Here is a 19,860-nt window from a genome sequence, read left to right as displayed (position 1 = left end):
TTCTAGTGATGAGCACATCCTTATTTCTAAAGCCAAACACCCAGATATCTAAAGATCTTCATGGCCACTTGATTTCTGTCTTTGCCCTGAGTCTGGATGACAAATTACACAAAAGCCTGCCTTCTCCTTTTCTTTATCACCTCATCTGAGATTGACAGAATTGCCTGCCCTGTGTCTGGCTTATCTATCAACAGTTTTAGCAAGGTTCGGCTACTAGATTGTCACAGTGCTTATCAAGATACTCCCAGCCTTCTCTGTTGGACCTCTCTGATACCGTGACTATCACTTGTCTTTCCTGGCATCCCAGAACTAAGCCTATAAGTCTCACAGGAGCCTGTTCGCCTTGTTCGCTGCTATATTTGTGTCAAACACACTGTCTTCTCTATAGTAGGATCTCAATAAGATTTTGTTCAATGAGTGAATGCATTATATGAAAGGCAGTATACCATGGCTTCAGTACTTGCTATTGCCCTATACTTGAAACAGCCTTTCCCCAATTTTTCATAGGGCTGACTCCTTCGAGTCTCAGCCTCCTTGAGGAATCTTATTGGCCATTCAGTCACAGCAATGACTCTAACCACTTCCCCTCAACATCCACCATTCTCAGTTGGTTACCTCTAGAGCATTAATTCTATGAAAGGAGCTGGTTATGTCTTCTGATGATCTCCATGTCCAGCACTATGTCATCTATTCGCTCATTGACTCAGTAAGTGTATGATTAAATTCCAAGTTTCAGAGAGAAAAAGAACATGGGTTTAGGTCTTCACTGCACACTAAGCAAGTAAATAACTGAATTTCCTGGCTTAAACATTTTGATCCTTAGTATCTTTACATCCAAAACCAGGTTAAAATAGCAACTGTAGTTCATGTGAGGTTCCAGTTAGATAATGGGTGTGAAGCTCTTGGTGTGCTACATGGGATGTGATCAATTTTTAGAAAGCATGATGTGGTTTCTAATCCCACTATATGTGTCTCACCAGTGCCGGGACTTTGGCTGAAGTTAATGCTGCTTTGACTGCAGGTGGGTAAAGGAGCTTGAGGACTCTAGCTGGAAAGCGTGGGAGTGGGGAATTCTTCCTGATACCATTCAGAAATACAGCAACTACAGGAGCCCAGAAGTGCTGTCTGCACCACCACGGGGCTGCCAGGCTCCCTGTCTCTTCCACACTGTAATCACTGGCATGAAATAAAGATCCTAAGTCCCTCTCTGTTTTCACCTGCACTTCCCCTCTGAATGGACTGCAGCACTGTTGCCCCTGAAACATTTCCATGCCCTGAATAGAGGATCTTATGTGAGAGGAGAGGGGAATTCAGACCAGAGCTGCAGAGGGACTTTGAATCAGCCTAGGGTTTCTTTTCATGCAAATGGAAAAGACAGGGAGGAAACGATGTGTAGAAAGTGAGTGCAAAGGGCAGAGCTACAGTCTGGCTCCAGGAGAGATTCTTGCACTTCTCATCGCCAGAGCCAGGAAAGCATACACTGTGCCTCAGGGGGAACTGAGAATTGTATTAAAGGGCAAACATTCCCGTTTTCTTTCAGATTATGTTTTCAGGGAATCTGAATGATGTTTCTCAAGCAGTGAACAAATCCAGGGGAAACAAAAGTGTTGAAAATGGGCTTTTATAAGCAGACTCCAGGCAAACCCCCATTGGCTTGCAGAAAATACTTTACAGAGGGAGGACTTGGGCCACTTGCCAGCAGCGCAAAAGGCTGGAGGCTGGCAAGCCCAGGGGCAGGAAAATTTAGCTATGAAAATTTTATTTTCAAAACCTCCCATGAAAGCATTGATGACATTACATTCCAGGACTGAATGAGTGTTGCCATAAAAGCGTTAGTGGCAATTATCTGTTTAACAAATAATTCATGCAGATTCTCTACGAGGGGCAGTAATGACCTCTGTGGAGGATGCGGTCATGAACTGGACAGAGTCCCTGCTGTCCATATGTTCACTTGGTTGTTCAGGAGGTACTTACTAGCTGCTACTTGCACACAATGAAGAAGTTGCTAAAGATCCCAAGGTGAAAAGAAGCGCTGTCTTCAAGCTTTTATAGTTTTGTTTGGGAAACAGACAAGCAAACATGTGTGGTGAATATTGCAGAAGGAGAGGTTAAAGAAGGCATGTGTCGAGAATGCAACTGAGGTCTGAAGGAAGTAAAATCCCCTTATTGTGCTGTAAGCCACGAGTGAGAAGAGAGGAAAATATGCTAAGAAGTAATTGGAATCTGAAACTGGTCCACAGGTATTATAAGGGGTTTGCCTTTTCTCTGAGAAGTGCCAGCTATAAAGTCAGGAAGTGGCCTGATCAGAATAGGAACTACAGTAGGTTAAAATCAGGACCAACTCAGCCGTCTTCAGGAAACAGCCTGCCTAGAGCCATCAAAGGTGCTGTGCTAACCACCCAAAAGTCCTCAACAGAGGACCCAGCCTATCATTTTGCTGGTTCCCACTGTTTTGCTCATGGGAATCAATCCAAAGGAGTTCACAGATAGAATTTCATCTCTGCTCTGCTTGAATTCTGTGGCTGTATGCAATCCATTTCGTACTATTGATGCATCTTATGGTACTGCCCCATCTACACTCTACTTCCATCCTCCAGGCAAAGCAGCTGCCCTGCCCATGCCCATTCTGACTGAAACTAAGCCTGCTTTTGGTTGCTTCATTCCCACCTTGCATAGCTGGTTGTGGAAACCCTCCTTCTCCATGCAGCCTGAAGTGAGACAAAAGACTTTGACTTGCTTAGTGATCGTGGGTCAAGGGGGACTAATAAGTGCCATTTTCTCTGGGGATTTCAGTCACCAGGAGTGACTGCAGCACAGTTTTATACATCTGGCTTAGTCACAGAATCCACCCGTGATTTCTGTCAGTGACAAAGGAAGGGAAGCTGAGTAGTACACCCATAGTGGTCATTTTGAACTGTCCAGAGTAAATCCTAACTTCTGCCTGGGGGAAGTCCAGTTCATTGGACTCAAAGCACTAGCCTCAACAAATCCAGGAAGTCCCTCTTAATACCCCCGGACTTCTTTCACAGTCCCATGCATACAGGTTTCCAAAATATTTCTCCTATGTGTGATGCTTCTCCACCCTACTGCCAGGAACTTAGTCCAAGCTATTACCCCTTGCCTGAACTAGTACATTAACCACCTAATTGCTTTCATTTTTCCCTCTGTCTATATTAACCATTTGGCTGAATCTACTCTTTCCTGTGTTTTTTATTTGGAATGACCTTGGAAAATGCCAAATCTGATCCTGTCTTACACCTCCAAACAAAACACTTCAGACACTTATCATTACCCTTATGATAAAGATCCATCCGAGCCCTGCCTGCCCCCATCTGCTCACCATACTGCGCTCTACTTTGCTCTCCTGGACTCTCTTCACATGGTTCTTAGGGTTTCTTAAACATGCTATGCCTTCTTTTTCAAGTGGATCTCCCACATTCTGTCCTCTCCTCCTAGACTCTGTTCTACACCTGTTAGACACAAACACACTCTTATGCATACATGCACATGTGCACACTTCAATTCACAGTGCATCTAGATTTGTTCCCTCATTGTGGACTTTCAGTGCAAGTATGTGTTACTGCACTTATTACAGATACAGTTGTGTAATTATTTCTGTGATTGGTTGATTTATCATCTACCTCTCCCACCATACTACTCAGACAGCATGTTCTACCATGTTCTCTCGTGTACTCTATCTGCACTGCAGATAGAGTATAGGTAACCTCTCTGAAAGTTGTTACAGGAATTATGCATTCTAGTTTTAAAGCTACTTTATTTTTGAACACATTTCACACAAAGATAATTTTTTGAAAAGAAAAAAGATTAAGTGAAGAACACATGAACTGCACATCTGTATCCAACCATTTTGCCTTTGAAGAAGTCAATCATCATGACCAGGTATGCTGGCAAAAGATCAACCTTGCAATCACTATATCAAAGGTAGAAAATGGACGGTTCATGCAGATTTTTTTTCATAAATCTATTCAAACAGAGAATGTGTCAGTATATGTCAATATATATTTTTGTGTAGTTTAGTATTTTAATAATGAATGGTACAAAGGTTTATTTTACAACTCTACAATATTATATACTCTTATTTAATAACTCTAACTTTTAGAAAGGCAAGAGTCAAATTCATTCACTGTAGAAATCGTGCAACAGATATGTGTTGGAGGCTTAATATATTCTGAGCCCTTTTTGTGTTCTAGGATTATTATGCTGACTAGAGAGACAAAATATTAGTCAGATGGGGTAAGCCACCCCTGTAATCCCACCATTCTGGAAAGCTGAGGCAACAGGATAGAAAGTTTAAACCCAACCTGGGTTACCAATGACTTAGCAAGATCCTGTCTCAAAAAAAGAAAGTTTCAAAAGTGGTTGGGGGCTGGGTATGGAGTTCACTGGGTTCAATCTCCAGTACAGAAAGAGATGAGAAGTAGACAGAGGGGATGTGTGAATGCTCATGGAATTTACATCCAGGTGGAATAGACATATATTTTAAAGGCAAAATCTAGTGAAAATTAAATAATGATGAGCATCAGGGAAGAAATCAATAAATCAAATGATAGAGCACTTGGAGTGGGAAGCAGAGGTGCATAGCCTCGTGGATGTGAAAGTAGGGAAGGCCCGGTAAACAGGTGACCTTGGCCTAAAGACCTCAACAAGCGAGTTGAATGTATTATTTTTCATTTATCCAACTGTCACCAATTATAACTGGGTGTTTTAATCCCTTGAAATGGCTGTTTTCACCACCCACATGCTTATAAATCACCATTTATGAATAAACAAATCTGTTCACACATTTTGTGGGCTTTGGAGAGCTCTGTGGGTGCTCCTAGGGGACACTGTTGCTCCCTGAGGCACATCGTTTGCTGCACACTATGATCCAAGAAAGGATTCATACCTGCTGCCCCCTGTTAGCTTTCTCCACTTCTCCCACAGAAGCACCTGCAGCCTCAGCTCTTGCAAAACAGCAAGGGGCATCTGTGTATCCCTTGAGCTCTTTCTCATAACTATTTCAGGATTTTTGAGTTCAGGATGAAAAACCTTGGCCTAAAATTTGCCGAAATTCAAAACCCTGTAGGGTACTAGTGCATAATTGTTTGAGGTTAGCAGTTCTTTACAATCCCACTTGATCTGTTCCAGCATTTCATATTCAGACCAGGGGCTTGTTCATTCATTACTGGTACATGTATGGAAGTCTCTTTATGTAAGGCACTGTGCTTGAGCCTTGGATATAAAAAGATAAACTCAAAGAGCCTAGTTTACTACCTGGAATATAAATAGAATACACCATGTGGTATAATAATTGTTGTGAGAGGAACTGCATGAAGAGATATCATATCTGAGGGAATGGCTAATCCTCTCCACCAAGGAAAGGAGATTTGGCCTAAAATGTGAAGAACAGTAGTAGTTCATGTGCCAATTAGAGGAAATAGCAAGGGAGAAAGGGCATTCCCGGAAGAAGCCCCAGTAGCGCATACTATGGAAATTTGCGCTTATTTCAACATAACAAATGCTCCATGACCAAGCACAGAGGACATGGGATGAACAAATTTGTCCAGGATCCCACAGCAAAGGTCAGCCAAAGAAGGAAACAGAACTACCCTGTCTCATCACAACACATAACTGTCTTGCTTCACTAGTTTAATTTCAAACAAATCATGCTTTTTTTAAAAAAATGACAAGATTGTTTTATTGGTTCTGGATAAAAAATAAAAAATGGAAACTATGGATTCATATTAAGCAAAAAGCAAAGTCCAAGACATCAGGAAATGCAGAGTCCAAGACATTACCATTGTTAACACTCTAGTCACTTCCTGTAGACCTGTAGCTAGGTGTACAGTATACTACAGCATATGAACCTGGTCATACATGCACATTATCCTTGGCAATGTAGTATGGATTTCTTTCTACACCAATCTGCACCATTTTATATTTGTGTTGTAGGACAAACTGCTTTTAATAACTTGCTTCTGAGACACTTCTTCACATCAAGATATCCAATGCAGAGTTCCTACATCTCAGCAGCAGCTGAGTTCCATAAAAGCAGAACCACCACAGGGACATCTTTGCAAAAATCCTTAATTTCTCATTAAAATTTTCTTTTAGTTTGCAGAATATATAGCCACAAAGACTCCAGGCATCACTGCATGTTTACATTGATATTCTGTACTATTCTGTTTGATTTTTGTTTGCTCTCATTAAGAGTTCAACTAAGTAATCATTAAGCACCATGTGGATGCTTTGTTTAACTATAGACATTTTCCTGCTCTTCTAATTTCAATGGTAATTAGATTCTCCACTTTGGAGAATTAGTCTTTGAGCAATTTTTGCAGAAATGGATTTCTTCAGGAAGATGAAAGGAAGCCTCCAGGAACTTCTGGAGTTTGACAAACCAGACTCTGGCCCTTCTTTGCTGTAATCTTGGGAAGTCATTTTACTTGTCTGAATTTTAGTCTTCTCATTTATTAATCTACAGTGACATATCACCACCTTAGAGTTCTGGTGACTAGAGCAGATTATGTGTGATGCTCCCTAAATCATTGCCTGGTCCACAGTAGGGAAACTCAAAGCCACGTAGATAGTGGCCAGTGAGGATGAATATCCAGTCATGCAATCCAGGGAGCTTCTTTACCTCTACCTGTACAACCTCCCTCTAAGATCATGCTTATCTTATTCTTTATATTTCTCCTATTCCTAAAACTTGGATTGTGTATAGAAAATTCTCAATAAATATTCATTAGTTGAATGAATAAACAAATATAATAATTAATAAAGACGTGTTTCACATCTCACCCATTTTTCAGGGATCCTCATTTGGGAATTTGTCCCCCACCTCCCTTACAGAATAGAATGTTTTCTTTCTCTGAGGCCTCATTGGCTACTTGTAGTCCTATCCTAGGAATATAACACTGGCTGCCTCAATTTAGACTTATTCTTAAAGAACCTTGTGGATCAAATGACTGGGGATTAGAATTAGAATTAGAATTTGTAGGATCTACAGCTGGTATAGCAGAAAGAACTCCATTTGGGGAATTTGGATCGAATCTTTTGCTATTTATAACCTAGGTAATGGGTATACTAAAGCCATGCATTCAGTCTTTCCTGCAAATACCTCCTTTGCAGAAATACAGTAAAGTTTGAGTATCACCATGTACCTGGTAGTACCTGACATAGAAGAAGCCAGCAGTTCTTGGTCCATCCTGGTATTCAAATACCTTAGGAGATTTTTAAAAATATGACCACTGCCCTTGGAATTATGGGTGTTGGGTACACTATTACATCACAGAAACAAGAAAACTGACTGATATAACCACCTTTAAATTCTCTGTGTCACTGGCTTCCCTTTTTCTGTCACTTCAGTTCATAGAAGTTATCAATAATGCAGCACTGGTAAAAGCTTAATTTGTAATTAAACACTTTTACAAACTGACCACAGGGCCCAGGGTGGGTATGAACCCTATACTCCACCTCCATTGCCTGGGTCGCACGACAGCCCAAAGCGTTGCAGATGGTATCTTAATTAAACCTTTCCCACAGTGGCAAAGCATCAGTGCCCCCAGCAGCAACTGTATGAACAGGGCCATAATAAGTACCTAGGAAATTGAAAAACAGCACTAACGACCATGAAAGGGACATGATGTAGTGGCATTTACAAAAAGCACACCACTCAGTCCCACGATGGGAGAGCTTTCAAGAGAGGAAAAAGTATCATCATATGACACTCGGTGAGCTCTTCATTAATAAAGCCCTTTGCATGAGAGGCAGGATTAAGTAGAGGACACAGGAGGGAGGAGGGAATGATGTCATGTCCCTCACATATTTTATTTCATTGAATTTTCACAGCAACCTCATGAAATAGACTGTGTCATTGCTCTCTACCAAAGTGGGGAACTAAGGCACAGAGAGGTGATGCTATATTCCTGTTAAGTGATAGGGGCAGTATCTGAGCTCTTATCAGACTCAAAGTCAAAGGCTTTTCCCATCCTACCAAAAATCTTAGCAAGGAACTGTGAGATAAAGGTTTGTATCTGATGCACAGGCTGTGCAAATCACTCCTTCTCTTCCAGACTCAGTTTGTCTTTAAATAGTTACATCTTTGTGCTGATCTTCTGAGTTTTGTGAGAAACACATGAGGAAATGGCTGCTGACAATACCTAAGATTCATACATAACTGTGAAGATCTGAGCACCTGGAACCACCCGTCTTAAACTCTGTTCAACCCTGTAGCAAGTCACACGTCAGAGGCCAGACTCTTGCTTGGTTTCTGTAACAGAAGGACTTCCTAAGAATTAGTTTCTCTTGCCAGTTAACCACTTAATTTACTTCTACACAGGGTAGTGATCACAATAGAAAAAATATTATCCTGTCATGAGTGAGGTTCCCACCTCCAAGCTCTGCGTGTCTTACTTCCTCTCAACCTTGATAAGAGTTAATGGCTTATAAGCCCAGGGTCTCTCCCATGTTCCCCTGCTTCATAACTGTTACACCCACTTCCCATCAACCACACTCAGAACCCAGCCACATGGGCACTATTCTCCATCTCTCTCACCATCTCCGTAGGTTACTCATGGTATAGTCTCTTCACCACACCTCAGCAGAACCCCTGCAGAAATTCCTCAGCTGGCCTCTGCCTCAGCCATGGCCCATGTGTTATTCAGCTTTCCCATAACCAGAGCAGAATATCTGATGCCCACTGCTTAAAGGAGGAAAGGCTTATTTTGGTTTATGGTTGTCAGAGGGTTCAGTCAATGGCTGGCAGGCTCCAAGGAAGAAACAGCATGGCAGAGGAAAGCTGCTCAACCACAACAGCCAAAAAGCAAAGAGAGAAAGGAGAGAGAAAGGAGGGCCTGGGACAATACACCCTTCCAGGTCACACCCTCATGACTGCCCATTCTAACCCGGTCCTCCCTCATAATAGCGCATTCAGCTATGAACTCATCTGTAGATTAACCCATCAATGAGTACAGCTCTTCTGTGATTGAATCTCCTTCCAAAAGCTCCTCTGCTGAACACAGGAGACTTTGGGGAAATATTTCATGTCTCTCTCCACATTCATTCTCCAAACCACAGTTAGAGTAAACTTTGAAAATATAGGTCAGTTTCTGCTTGCTACCACCTGATGGCTTCCAGCTACTGTCGGAATTAAATGCAAACAATTTTATGCTATAAGATCAAACTACACCTCCATCCTCACCACCTGTCATCACGCCCCTCTACTGCTGCCCTCCAGGCATATTGTTACTCTTTTCTTCCTCAGGACATTTGCACAACTATTTCTTTTCTTGGACTTCTCCTTGTCCTGTCACAGTCCTGGTTCATTACTAATTTTCACATCTCAGCTGAAACATCAGCTGATCTTCCAGGTAAAGATCATTCTTAATTCTTCATTTGAATCATGCCACAACTATTGTACTCTTTTATCATGCTTTGATCTTGCATGGTGCTTATCACTCTTTGCCAATGTATAGGAGGGTGTCTGATGTGTAATGTTCAATGTCTGTTTCCCTCATTAGAATGTCAGTTCCACAACAGTAAGAGCCACATTCATGTAATGCTCCATAGTACACCCAACACCAAACCAGGGCCTGACAAATACTAAGTACTCAACAAATGCCTGTCATGTTCATTAAATGATTAATGGTTCATTAAAGATTCCAGGATTTCCATACACTTCTCTAACCCCCCAAGTGTCACTGATTGGTCTAACAAGACTGTCACACTTCATTGCTTCTAGGAGCGGCTCGTGTTGTCTGTGCTCCCCCGGTTTGTTGTCCTAGAAATGATCAATGACATGACCAACGTGGAAGATGAGCACCTGCAGCACCAGTTCCACCGCATCTACATCCATCGCTATGAGAACGTCAGGTAAGGAGTGCTGCCCTGGTTCTGCGCATGATCCATGTGTGCCTGGCTGCTCTCATCACACCATGTAACTTTTGCCTGCCTGAGTGTCAGCACCTTTCCTCACGTGGTTGATTAATTCATTAGTGAGTGATTATCCATCAGAGAGTTCTGCATTTCCAAATGAAGAGGAAATTTATTGATAGGCTGTGTGATAGCTCATGGAATAACTTGGGAAGGATGGAGAAGCAGGTTGGAGAAATGGGCTGGAAAAAAACCAATAAACTGCAGAGCTAGAAAAAAAAAATAGCCAAAACCATACCAATACACTAGGATAGTTAAGCCATTGAGACTCAGCAGTTCATTGCTTGCATTACCCATCCTTGTTCCCTGGCACTACTGTAGTTGTTCCTGCAGAAGCTGGATGCTGCTGACTTGGCCTTACCCCTACTCATGTTAAAGTCTTAGGCAGAAGTGTCTGGTTGGCTGAGCATTGTCATTTTCTAGAAGTGCCAGGAGAGCAAGGGTCTGACATTTTCAGCTTATACCATACAACTGTATTCCTCTCCCAGAAAATACTGTAAGGTAGAAATTTCCCAAACATTGAGTAAAAATCCACACACTGAACAGCTTTAAAAAAATGACAAACTTAACCCCTTCCATCCTTTCTTCCCAACTTTGGTAGGAGAGAAAGATAACTCTTACTGGCATCTCTACATATTCTATGTGCAGGAACACACACCTCAAAGCAATGTCCGGCAGTCATGATTTTGACACCTTTCATCAGATGCAGCAGCACCCTGATTTGGATGCCTGAGTTTGCCAAGCAGGCTTTGCTCCAAACGTAACTCTGGTAAGAGGTACACTCCAGAGCTAGGAATGAGTCCCACGGAAAATACGAGCTCATTGATACCAATTCCAGAACAGTAGTACTCATTAATCAACACAGTGTGGAGTTCCACTATTAAGGCAGCAAGGTGGAGTTCTAGTATTAAGTAGGCAAAGCCTGACAACTGAACAAAAAAAGAGGCAAAGGTGGAATAGGTGTATGTGTGGAGAAGGAGGAGGAGTATGCACAGAGGAGCTTTCCTGGAAGACATGGTCCTCATTGGCCTCATCCTCGTCCTCAGGCCAGCCATGTGAAAAAAATAAATAAATAAAGACATGAATTCTGAACAAAGGAATCAGCACAGGTGAATGCAGTTGTAGCATTCTAAGACAGCTTCCATATTCCTTCCTGGTGGCAGTGTGGCTCAACAAGATCAGGGCAGATCCAGAAAGAGCAGAAGTTGGGTAGACCTTTTGGAAGAAAATAGATAAATGGATTATATATAAATGTATATAAATTACATAAATACATATACAGACAATAATATCCAACACATGAAAGCGCCTGTAGCCATGGAGAAAGAGGAAAGAAAAAATAGGTACCTTTAAAAAAATGAAAGAAATATAAACAAGCCTGCACACCCATACCATCACACCGGGGAGTCTCAAATTCCAAAAACAACACTGCTTCCCTTTCTTCTGCTAGTCACCTTTGCTGATCTGGTAGTCCAGAGCAGTCCAGTTACTTCTGCTTGCCTCCAGCCACGCGCATTTATTCTATCAAGAGTCTTTCCCAGAAGTTCACACCACACCACTGTAAATTAAAAATCCAGTTTCCTGCCCTACCTTGCCAATGCTCTCAGCGCTGACCATGGTTTCCGAGGAAGAAGAATCAAGCGCTGAGACCCTCTCCCGAACCCAAAGTTCTCTGGCTCAGAGCAACAATGGCGCGATGCCCAGGACTTGGGGCTCCGGGCTCTGGGAAAATGAAGACGAACTTCATCAGGGCTGGAGGGGCCTCTCCTGCTACAGGAGGCTGAGGAGTGCTAAAATAAGACCAGAGACAAGGAAAACAAGCGTAGGAGGATGGTCCGTCACCGGTGTCTGAGAACAAAGCCAGACCGGCTGCAACGCCCCCTCCCCAGCCCCCAAAGCAAGCCCATTGCTATGTTTGGAGCATTGTAAAAATTATTTCCAAGCTTGTTATCCCTTTCATGGCAACCCGCCCCCTGCAATCTTTCTGCTCCGTTGCTTTTTTTAGTTGGTGTGTTTGTTTCTTTGATGACCCTTCCCGGAAAAGTATCTCCCTGTACATCTCCAAGTCTTAATTATATATCTTAGAATTCATTGGTGTGCTTGATTCTTGTAGGCAGGCTACAAGTTTTGGGTGTTGCCCAGAGTCAAGAGAGCTGCCGACCTTGAGCCCCGGGGGAAGCAGGATGAGCAGTGGGTTCTGCCCCTGCTCTTTGGGTCGCCAAACCTTCACTGTGCAGCTGTTCCTCACATCTGTGCTTCTCTCCCTTCAATGTGCATGCCAGTCACCTGGGACTTGTGACAAAGCAGATGTGATGATCTGGCTCCAGTGAGGGATTTGAGAGTGTACCCTCACCATCCCCAGAGAGGCCACTGATGACCATAACCATGCTTTGAGGAATAAGGACTTAACTCTAAATGTTTCTATTGGCTGAACTCAGGAAACATAATGAGGCCAACTATGTGCTGGGCAGGTAGGATCTGCACATGACTTTTTTCATGTTCTAAGGCTAATGGATGGGGCTCACTTAGTCACATGTGACTGTGCTACTGTTAAGTACCATGACAGAGTGGCTCAGGCCCAGGCACGTGGCTACAGGTGAGAATGACAGCTATGCTTGGGGGAATCTCCATAAAAGTAGTCTTGACATGTGTGTGAGACCATGAAAAACAGGTAGGTTTTAATAGGTAGCAAGAAGAAATATAAAGCTGTGCTAGGGGGCAAGTGTAGCATGTACAAAAACACAGGTGCATAAAGTAGACCTTTAATGTTTTAGGGAAGATGAAACATGGAAATGATGTTTAAAAAATGCATTTTTTAGGACAATCTCATCCTTCCTCTCAGAGGTTTCTGAGATGACACAGTAAGGTGAGTGGAGTAGTCCCCTTTAGTGGACAATGCCAGGTCTGCCACATGTCACCAGTATGATGTGGGGCAAATTTCCTTGCCTCTCTGAGGCTCAGTTTCCTAAGGTCCAGAATGGAGAGATTATCCCTGCCCTGATGGACAGATTAATGCTTGTGTAATGCTAAGTGGTTTTGTTTTGTTTTGTTTTCTTTTGTTTTGTCATACTACGAATTGAATTTAGGGCCATCACATTGAGCTGTCTACCTAGTCCTTTTCATTTTTTGAGACAGGATCACTCTAAGTTTCCCAGGTAGGAATTAAACTTGCAGTCCTCCCGCCTTGATATCCCAGAGTGCTGGGATTACAGGCATACACCATCACACCTGGCTAACGCTAGGTTTGTAGAAGACTTTGGAGAACTCTCCTTCCCTTATAACAAACCATAGGAATCGAGTCAGACTTTGCCTCACTAAAATCCTTAAAAAGCATGCAAGTTTAGGTTATCAGTCATTCTGCCTGAAGTCTCCCAGCTTTACCTTATTTCATCACTTTTGAGAAATCCTAATTGTACTTGCCTGTGGGTTGGGGAGAGTACTTGTCATTAGGCTCTGTCATGATGAGATTCTGTGTTCTCCTCCCACCCCCTGCATCTGTTTTGCTATGTTGACAACATCTGCATTGCTGTCCATTGTGAAACTATGGAGATAAGTCAGTATGTTGCTTTTCTCAACAAACTGTTCAGTTCTTAGTGACCAGTTCCCTTTGGAGTGCTCTGCATTACCTACTCTCTATAGCCCTGCACAGAACGAAAGGCTTTCAGTGGTCCCTTTGTTCTCCCTGACCTCCAGGTGGACTCTCCCTGCTGATAAACTTGTTAAATACTGAGACATTGCCTCTGACTTCCCTTGCAAGAAGAGCTAAAATCTCATACACTGACAGTTGATTTATTTGGATTGAGTTGATGTGTCTCCAGAATGGGTTAAAATATTAATATGCTTTCTTTCACCCCTGTCCCTTTCCCTGTTTAGTATTCTTTTTGCAGACGTTAAAGGATTTACCAACCTCTCTACGACCTTGTCTGCTCAGGAACTGGTCAGGATGCTGAATGAGCTCTTTGCCAGATTTGATCGACTGGCCCATGTGAGTTGAATTTAATTCCCTCCTAGTCCTTTGCAGGGGTTGCATGTGGAATTATTGAAGAGAGGATTCAGCCTTCATCATCAGTGCTGTTTACTGTTTTGCATCCTGTCCGTGGGCATGGACCCATGACCCTCTCACATTCTGGGGACTGGTGTTAGTCATTTATTGGTCTTGAATGAGAGGTTTGTCAGGTTAATTTTCCCAATTGAGAGACAGCTGGTTGAATGATTATCAAACTAGCCTTCTTTCTACTCACCCGTTATTATACCCCTGCATATGGCCAACTGCCGTCCAGCTGCAGCCTAGGTGCTGGCCCAGACAAGGGTGGCTGCCTGCAGTTTCTAGCAATAAATTTGTCTGTTCTCAAGAACCAGGTATCTACTGGACCCCAAATAAAATACTATTATATTTGATTTATCTTGAGAGCTTTGTTTTTCACCAACAAGACACCACCTCCCTTTTTCAGCTGGCTTGATCAGAGCTAAGCCAGAAAATAGACAAAAAGAAATGGACATTTGCTACCAAAACACACTGTGTAGTCCTGAAGTCACTCAAGTAACAGAGTGGGCACTGGGATCAAGTAGAAATGCAGTGGGCTCTGAGTTTAAATAAGAATGTAGTAGGAACTAAGATTGTATCAAGTGGGAGCTGTTTTTAGGTACAGTATACTATTATGAACTATACGTTCATACTCGCATGAAAGCACCTCCTAGGAGTTGTATATGGTGCTGTATGTTGGGGATTTGACGATGATGAAAACACACCTCCATTCCTAAACTCAGTCTGAGCAATAGGTAGTCAGTGCACAGGGGTCTGTGTGCTACAACCAAGATGAGCCTGAGTGATGTGGAAACAGACAGGCTGTCCACATCCCTTAGGTCAGAGATGACCTGTTGAAGAAAGTGATGCTTAAGCAGGATCTTAAAAATGAGATAAACAAACACAGTTGAATACCATCTCTCAATTAAAAAGGAATGATCTGCTGATACCTGCAGCATCTGTGCGTGTCAAATGCAATATGCAAAGTAAAAGACATGAGATACACAAGTAGATAGTTTGTGACTCCACTTATAAGACATTCTATTAAAGGTAAAATTACAGAGGTAGAAAACAGATATGCATTTACAAGGAGTGCTAGGATAAGCTTGAGTAGATATATAGGAAAGGAGCATGGTCTGGGGTGATTTGGGGAACAATGTGGGCACTTTGTTCTTACTACTGTGGTTGGATGCTTGTATACATTTTTCAAATAAGAAATTTTTGTTGTACATGGTCCATTCACTTAGCTACTTAGCCAGGTGAAGAAATTAGGGAAGAATATCTTGTGAAGAGGGCCAAACAAGATAATAAAAACTTATTCTGTATATGTGGAGAAACCAAGAGATTGCCAGAGGGGACAGAGGAAGATATAAAGTGCAGAGATGAGGTCCCTGACAAGAACCCTGAAGAACAAGTTGTAACTACTGGATAGCATTAGATAAGACCCTGGCATGGAAAGACAGCAGATAAGAGATTGAGGTCTCTTCTTCATAGGAGGAGTGGGTTTAGCTGAAAGACCAGGCATTTTGGGAAAAGCATGAATAATAACAGTTCCTTTCAGCATTGTATCTGGTATGTTTTGTGACAGTTTCGCATGTATTTATTCCGTTTCTTATTATACTACTGAATATTTTTGTTCAAAGACACAAAGATAGGCAAAAACAACCCCTTTGGTGAAAGATCAGTCAAGTTCAATTTAACCCAAGTTATTTAACCAGCATTTTGAATACTTCTATAAGCTGGGCACCTTCGCAGAATCTGGAAAAAACCAGAGCCTCTCCCTGTGCTCAGGAAGCTCAGTCTCCCAGGGGAAAAGAGGCAGGTCTATAAAAACTGCAGCAGTGTGGTGCAAGCCATCATAAATGTAGATATCCCGATGGACAAAGGAAGGAGCCATCAGTGCCTGGGGGTGGAACAATGATCTGGCGACCTCAGAGAAGAAGTTACATGCAGACTGTTTCTTGCGGTACAGCAGAAGTCTTCCTGACATCAGATTAGACAAATGCCTTTTAGCCTGAGACTTGGTACAAAGGCAAGAAAGTGTGAAAAAAATGCCGCTTGTTTGGGAGCTATAAGAAGCTCAAAATTGCTGGAGTGTAAAGGGCACAGGAGACTCCAGTGAGACATGAGCAAGCGGACGAAAAGAGGAGCAAATCTTGCAGGGTAGGGTGCAGCATTCTGAGATATGTAGGCTTTATTCTGCAGCCTGAGCTTTCCACCTTGGTGATCCTGTACATGCTGGCAGAGGAAACAAGGGGAGAGTGCACAGCTGGCCAAGCACCAATGGGTACAAGAAGCCAAAGGCTGTCGTCTCAGGCATGAGTCAAAAGACTGTAAGAGGAAAATGAGCATCAAATTGAGCACAGATATGGTAGAATGGACTTATTATTGATGTTTATGAAAATGTGAAACATTGGTGAACCACCTGGAGGATGTGCTGCTCTGTGCTGAATGCTTTCCTTGGAATGCCTCATTTTGTTCTGGCAGCAACCTGCAAGGCAGGCTTTTTATTGTTCCCAATTTGCAGAATGAATGACCAGGGCACAAAGAAATAAAAACTCCACTCAGAACCATTAGATGCATCATGATACCTACCCAGCTTGGCAGAAGCCAGGCTCTTGCTCCTAATCCTTAGCCATGCTGCAGGCTAAGACACCTCAGAGAGGTGTCAGCTTGAAGGGCAAGACTGAAGTATGGGCTAGGCTTGTATGGGGGGTGGTGCTACTCTCTAAGTCTCTGCTTCCTGTTCTTACTGGGTTTTGGGGTGCTGCAGCATCCTCCTAGAGATGGTTTCTAGGTTTGTTCTGTTCTGAGCAAAGAATTGATCAAGACAAGCATAAACAGTAGCAAGGTTTTACCTTTACTAAAGGTAGGATAAGAACAGGCTTTGTAGAGAAACTTTGGGCCAAGTAAGAGCAGGAAAAGAAGTGAACCTTACAGCGCGAGGGTGGATGACTGTGCAAGCAGTAGCCAGAGCTCAGTGGCAACTGTCTTTTCTGTATCTCCCACTCCTGAGGCTGGAGCCAGGTCTCATCCATCCTAGTGGAAACAGGTTTGAATTCTCACAGGAGGTCCATTGCAGGGCTTTGGGCACTCTCTGGGCATGTGTCTTGGGATTTTGTAATTATATAATAGGTTCTGCCTACTTTCCCTGCTAATCTAAGCTATGCCCTCCTGCCTCACTATCAGAATTAAAATGCAGGATAAATTAAATAAGGCATGTGAAGTATCTCAGCACAGGCTAGCTCAAAATAAGGACACCCTATACATTCACTCGCAGCCAGGGCTGCTGCTTTCTCTGCCCCCTGTTGCTATCCAAAACACCTGAGTACCCACTTTTATAAGGGACCTTCCTTGGGCAAGTCTTAGAAATGCTGAGAGTGAAAATAATGCTACTCCCCTTAGAATGAGAAAACCTACCATAACTCTTTCTGTGCCTGATCTTAGGCAAGTCACTTGATCAACTACATTATAAGCTCTGCTGTTATATAAAAGGGGACTGGACTTAATTTTTTTTTTCTTTTTGGTGCTTTTTAAAACACCAAAATGCTGTAGCTCTCTAATGTTCCACAGTTGCCCTGCCTTGATACTTTGCTATAGATTTCCACTACAGAGAGATCAGAGAAAATCCATCTCACTGTAACATTTATTCACTGCATTATTAAAATGCAGGCATAACTTCAAAGTCTTCTTTTAAAGTTCCTCTTAGTTCACCTGAATTCTTCAATGTACCATGGTTCAAACTGCTCTGCACAGAGAATTTTTGATCCATTAGGGCCCTTGAAAAACTGGTAACTGTAGTTGTTTTATCTCTTTTCAACAAAGGAGTTTTCACCTATTCTATCCCCATCCAAATCATTACACAAATAATAAAGTGTTTTAAAACAAAGAATGTATTGTTATATTATTGGCATCATTATTATTCTAAGCTACATAAATTCCTGTCAAAATTAGAAACAACCTCAATTTTTAACAAGCAGCGAACACTATGATGAGCCAGTCAACAGATTAACAAGCTTTTCTGTATATGAACAGAAATATTTCATGATATATTATTACATGAAAAAGCCTCTTTCTGATCTATAACCATGGTATGATAAATTTGTAGCTAAAGGCCAGGAAAGATGATACTTGTGTATGACCATGTGAGTGTGAATTCCCACAGCCTCTGGAGAGGGACAGGACACAAGTCTTCCATGGTGTGTGTCTAACAAGGAGTTATGGTCTCAGAGGCCTTTAACCCTATCTGAAGTTTAAATTTTACTAGGCCAATGAATTCTTATCTTATTTGTACAATTACAATTAGATTAAAATACTACAAGATTGTTAGGAGTTTTAACATAACTCATTTTTTAAAAGTGCCTTAGTAGCACTAATGTTTTTGCTTTCAGTATTTTCTCATTTCGTTTTTCACTGATTTTTCTCCTTACTAAAGAAATACTTGTTCAGGGACTGGGGTTTTAGCTTAGCAGCACAGCGCCTGCCTGGCAAGCATGAAGTCGTGAGTTCAATTCCCAGTATCGGAAAAAAAAACAAAACAAACAAACAAACAAAAAAATACTTGCTCATTATATAAAATTCAAACATTAAAGATGTATATAACACAGATGGCATGCATCCCTGTTCTTCTAAACACCTGCCAAAAATGTAGCCATCTTTGATAACTTGGTGTTTATCTCTCAGTTTTACCTATCATTTATATATGTGGTTTTAATAAATTCCTTGGATTTTTCCAAGATTTTTGCAATATCTAGGCCATCGATATGGTAGAAAAATGATTATAACAAAACTAACTTGATAAAGGTTGCAGGAAGACCTTCATTTTACTTTTCTTTTTAAACATAGTTTCCCAAAGTACCCTGGCTTCCTTACCATGCACTTTTCAAAGCAGTTTCTGGTAGAAAAATTTGCCTGGAAAATTCTGTTAAGTTATCTGACAGTTCATAACATATGAAAAGAAAAATGTGTCTGCAAATTGACAGATAAGAAGCCAGGTCTTTCTCATACATACATATATACATATATATAAATATATGGATATTTCCATCTCTGTAGTCATATATATGGAATATAGTATATACTACATGTGCTTTATAGGATACACAAAATACACACTATATATGCATATGCACACACGCACATAGATAGATGATGGATGGGTGGATTAAATTTATTTTGGGCCCTTAGACTTTCAAGGAGGCTACCAGCTTTACATTTCATTTATAAGAAAGAATGAACCCTGGACATGAGCCTCTTCGCATCATTATTCAATGCCTACTGAAGATGGGTGATAAATCATTTTACACAATTTTTTTTCAAAATACATGTTTTTGTGAGGTCATCTACCATTCTGGATTTTGCCATAATCCTTACAGTTTTGTAGAGAAAGAAATTCAGAGAGGCACGGATTGGATTTCCACTTCTGCCTCCAGCTTGCTGTGTGACCTTCACTTCCACAGGCTTATGGTTGCCCCCTTGTACCATGGCACACAGCCCAGAAGGTGGCTGTGAAGACAGCGAGAGAAATGTAATGCATTTCACACATAGCCTGACACATCACACTATGTGCTTAGTACTATTCATCCCTTTTCCTACTTGGCTTTTTCCAAAATGTTTTCACGTCAGTTTTCCTGGGAAGATCACTGGTGTGGAGTTGGTGCGCACCACATCTGGTCCTGGCCATAGCTTTGAGCCAGCCCGTCAGCGGCTCAGGAAGTTTGTATATCTCTCACCCTGGGATTTTCATAGCCATAAAACAGCATGATAGCCACTTGTCCCGCGTTGTTCAAAGCTTTATTGTGAGGCTCAAAGAGCAAAGATAAGAAAGCTTCTCCTGGGTGTCAGCTGTCATTGTCATTGCTTAAGTGACAGCCACACTTCATCTGTTGTGCACTAAAAACAAG

General features: G+C 41.9%; 1 protein-coding gene across 3 annotated transcripts in view; it reads left to right on the top strand.

Annotated features, from left to right (window-relative positions):
• The window catches only part of Adcy8 (adenylate cyclase 8 (brain)), a 227,867-nt gene that overhangs the window by 76,716 nt on the left and 131,291 nt on the right, over positions 1-19,860 (top strand). For all 3 annotated transcript variants that reach the window (XM_005398004.2, XM_005398003.2, XM_005398002.2), the window contains exons 3-4: positions 9,743-9,873; positions 13,807-13,918. In XM_005398004.2, the coding sequence (XP_005398061.1) occupies positions 9,743-9,873; positions 13,807-13,918 (243 nt within the window). The remainder of the gene's footprint in view (positions 1-9,742; positions 9,874-13,806; positions 13,919-19,860) is intronic.

Source organism: Chinchilla lanigera, unplaced genomic scaffold (assembly GCF_000276665.1).
Source record: "Chinchilla lanigera isolate Chin_1 unplaced genomic scaffold, ChiLan1.0 scaffold00060, whole genome shotgun sequence".
Lineage (NCBI taxonomy): Eukaryota > Metazoa > Chordata > Mammalia > Rodentia > Chinchillidae > Chinchilla > Chinchilla lanigera.
The sequence above is the reverse complement of the archived record's forward strand: the minus strand, read 5'-3'. Positions and strand labels throughout refer to the sequence as shown.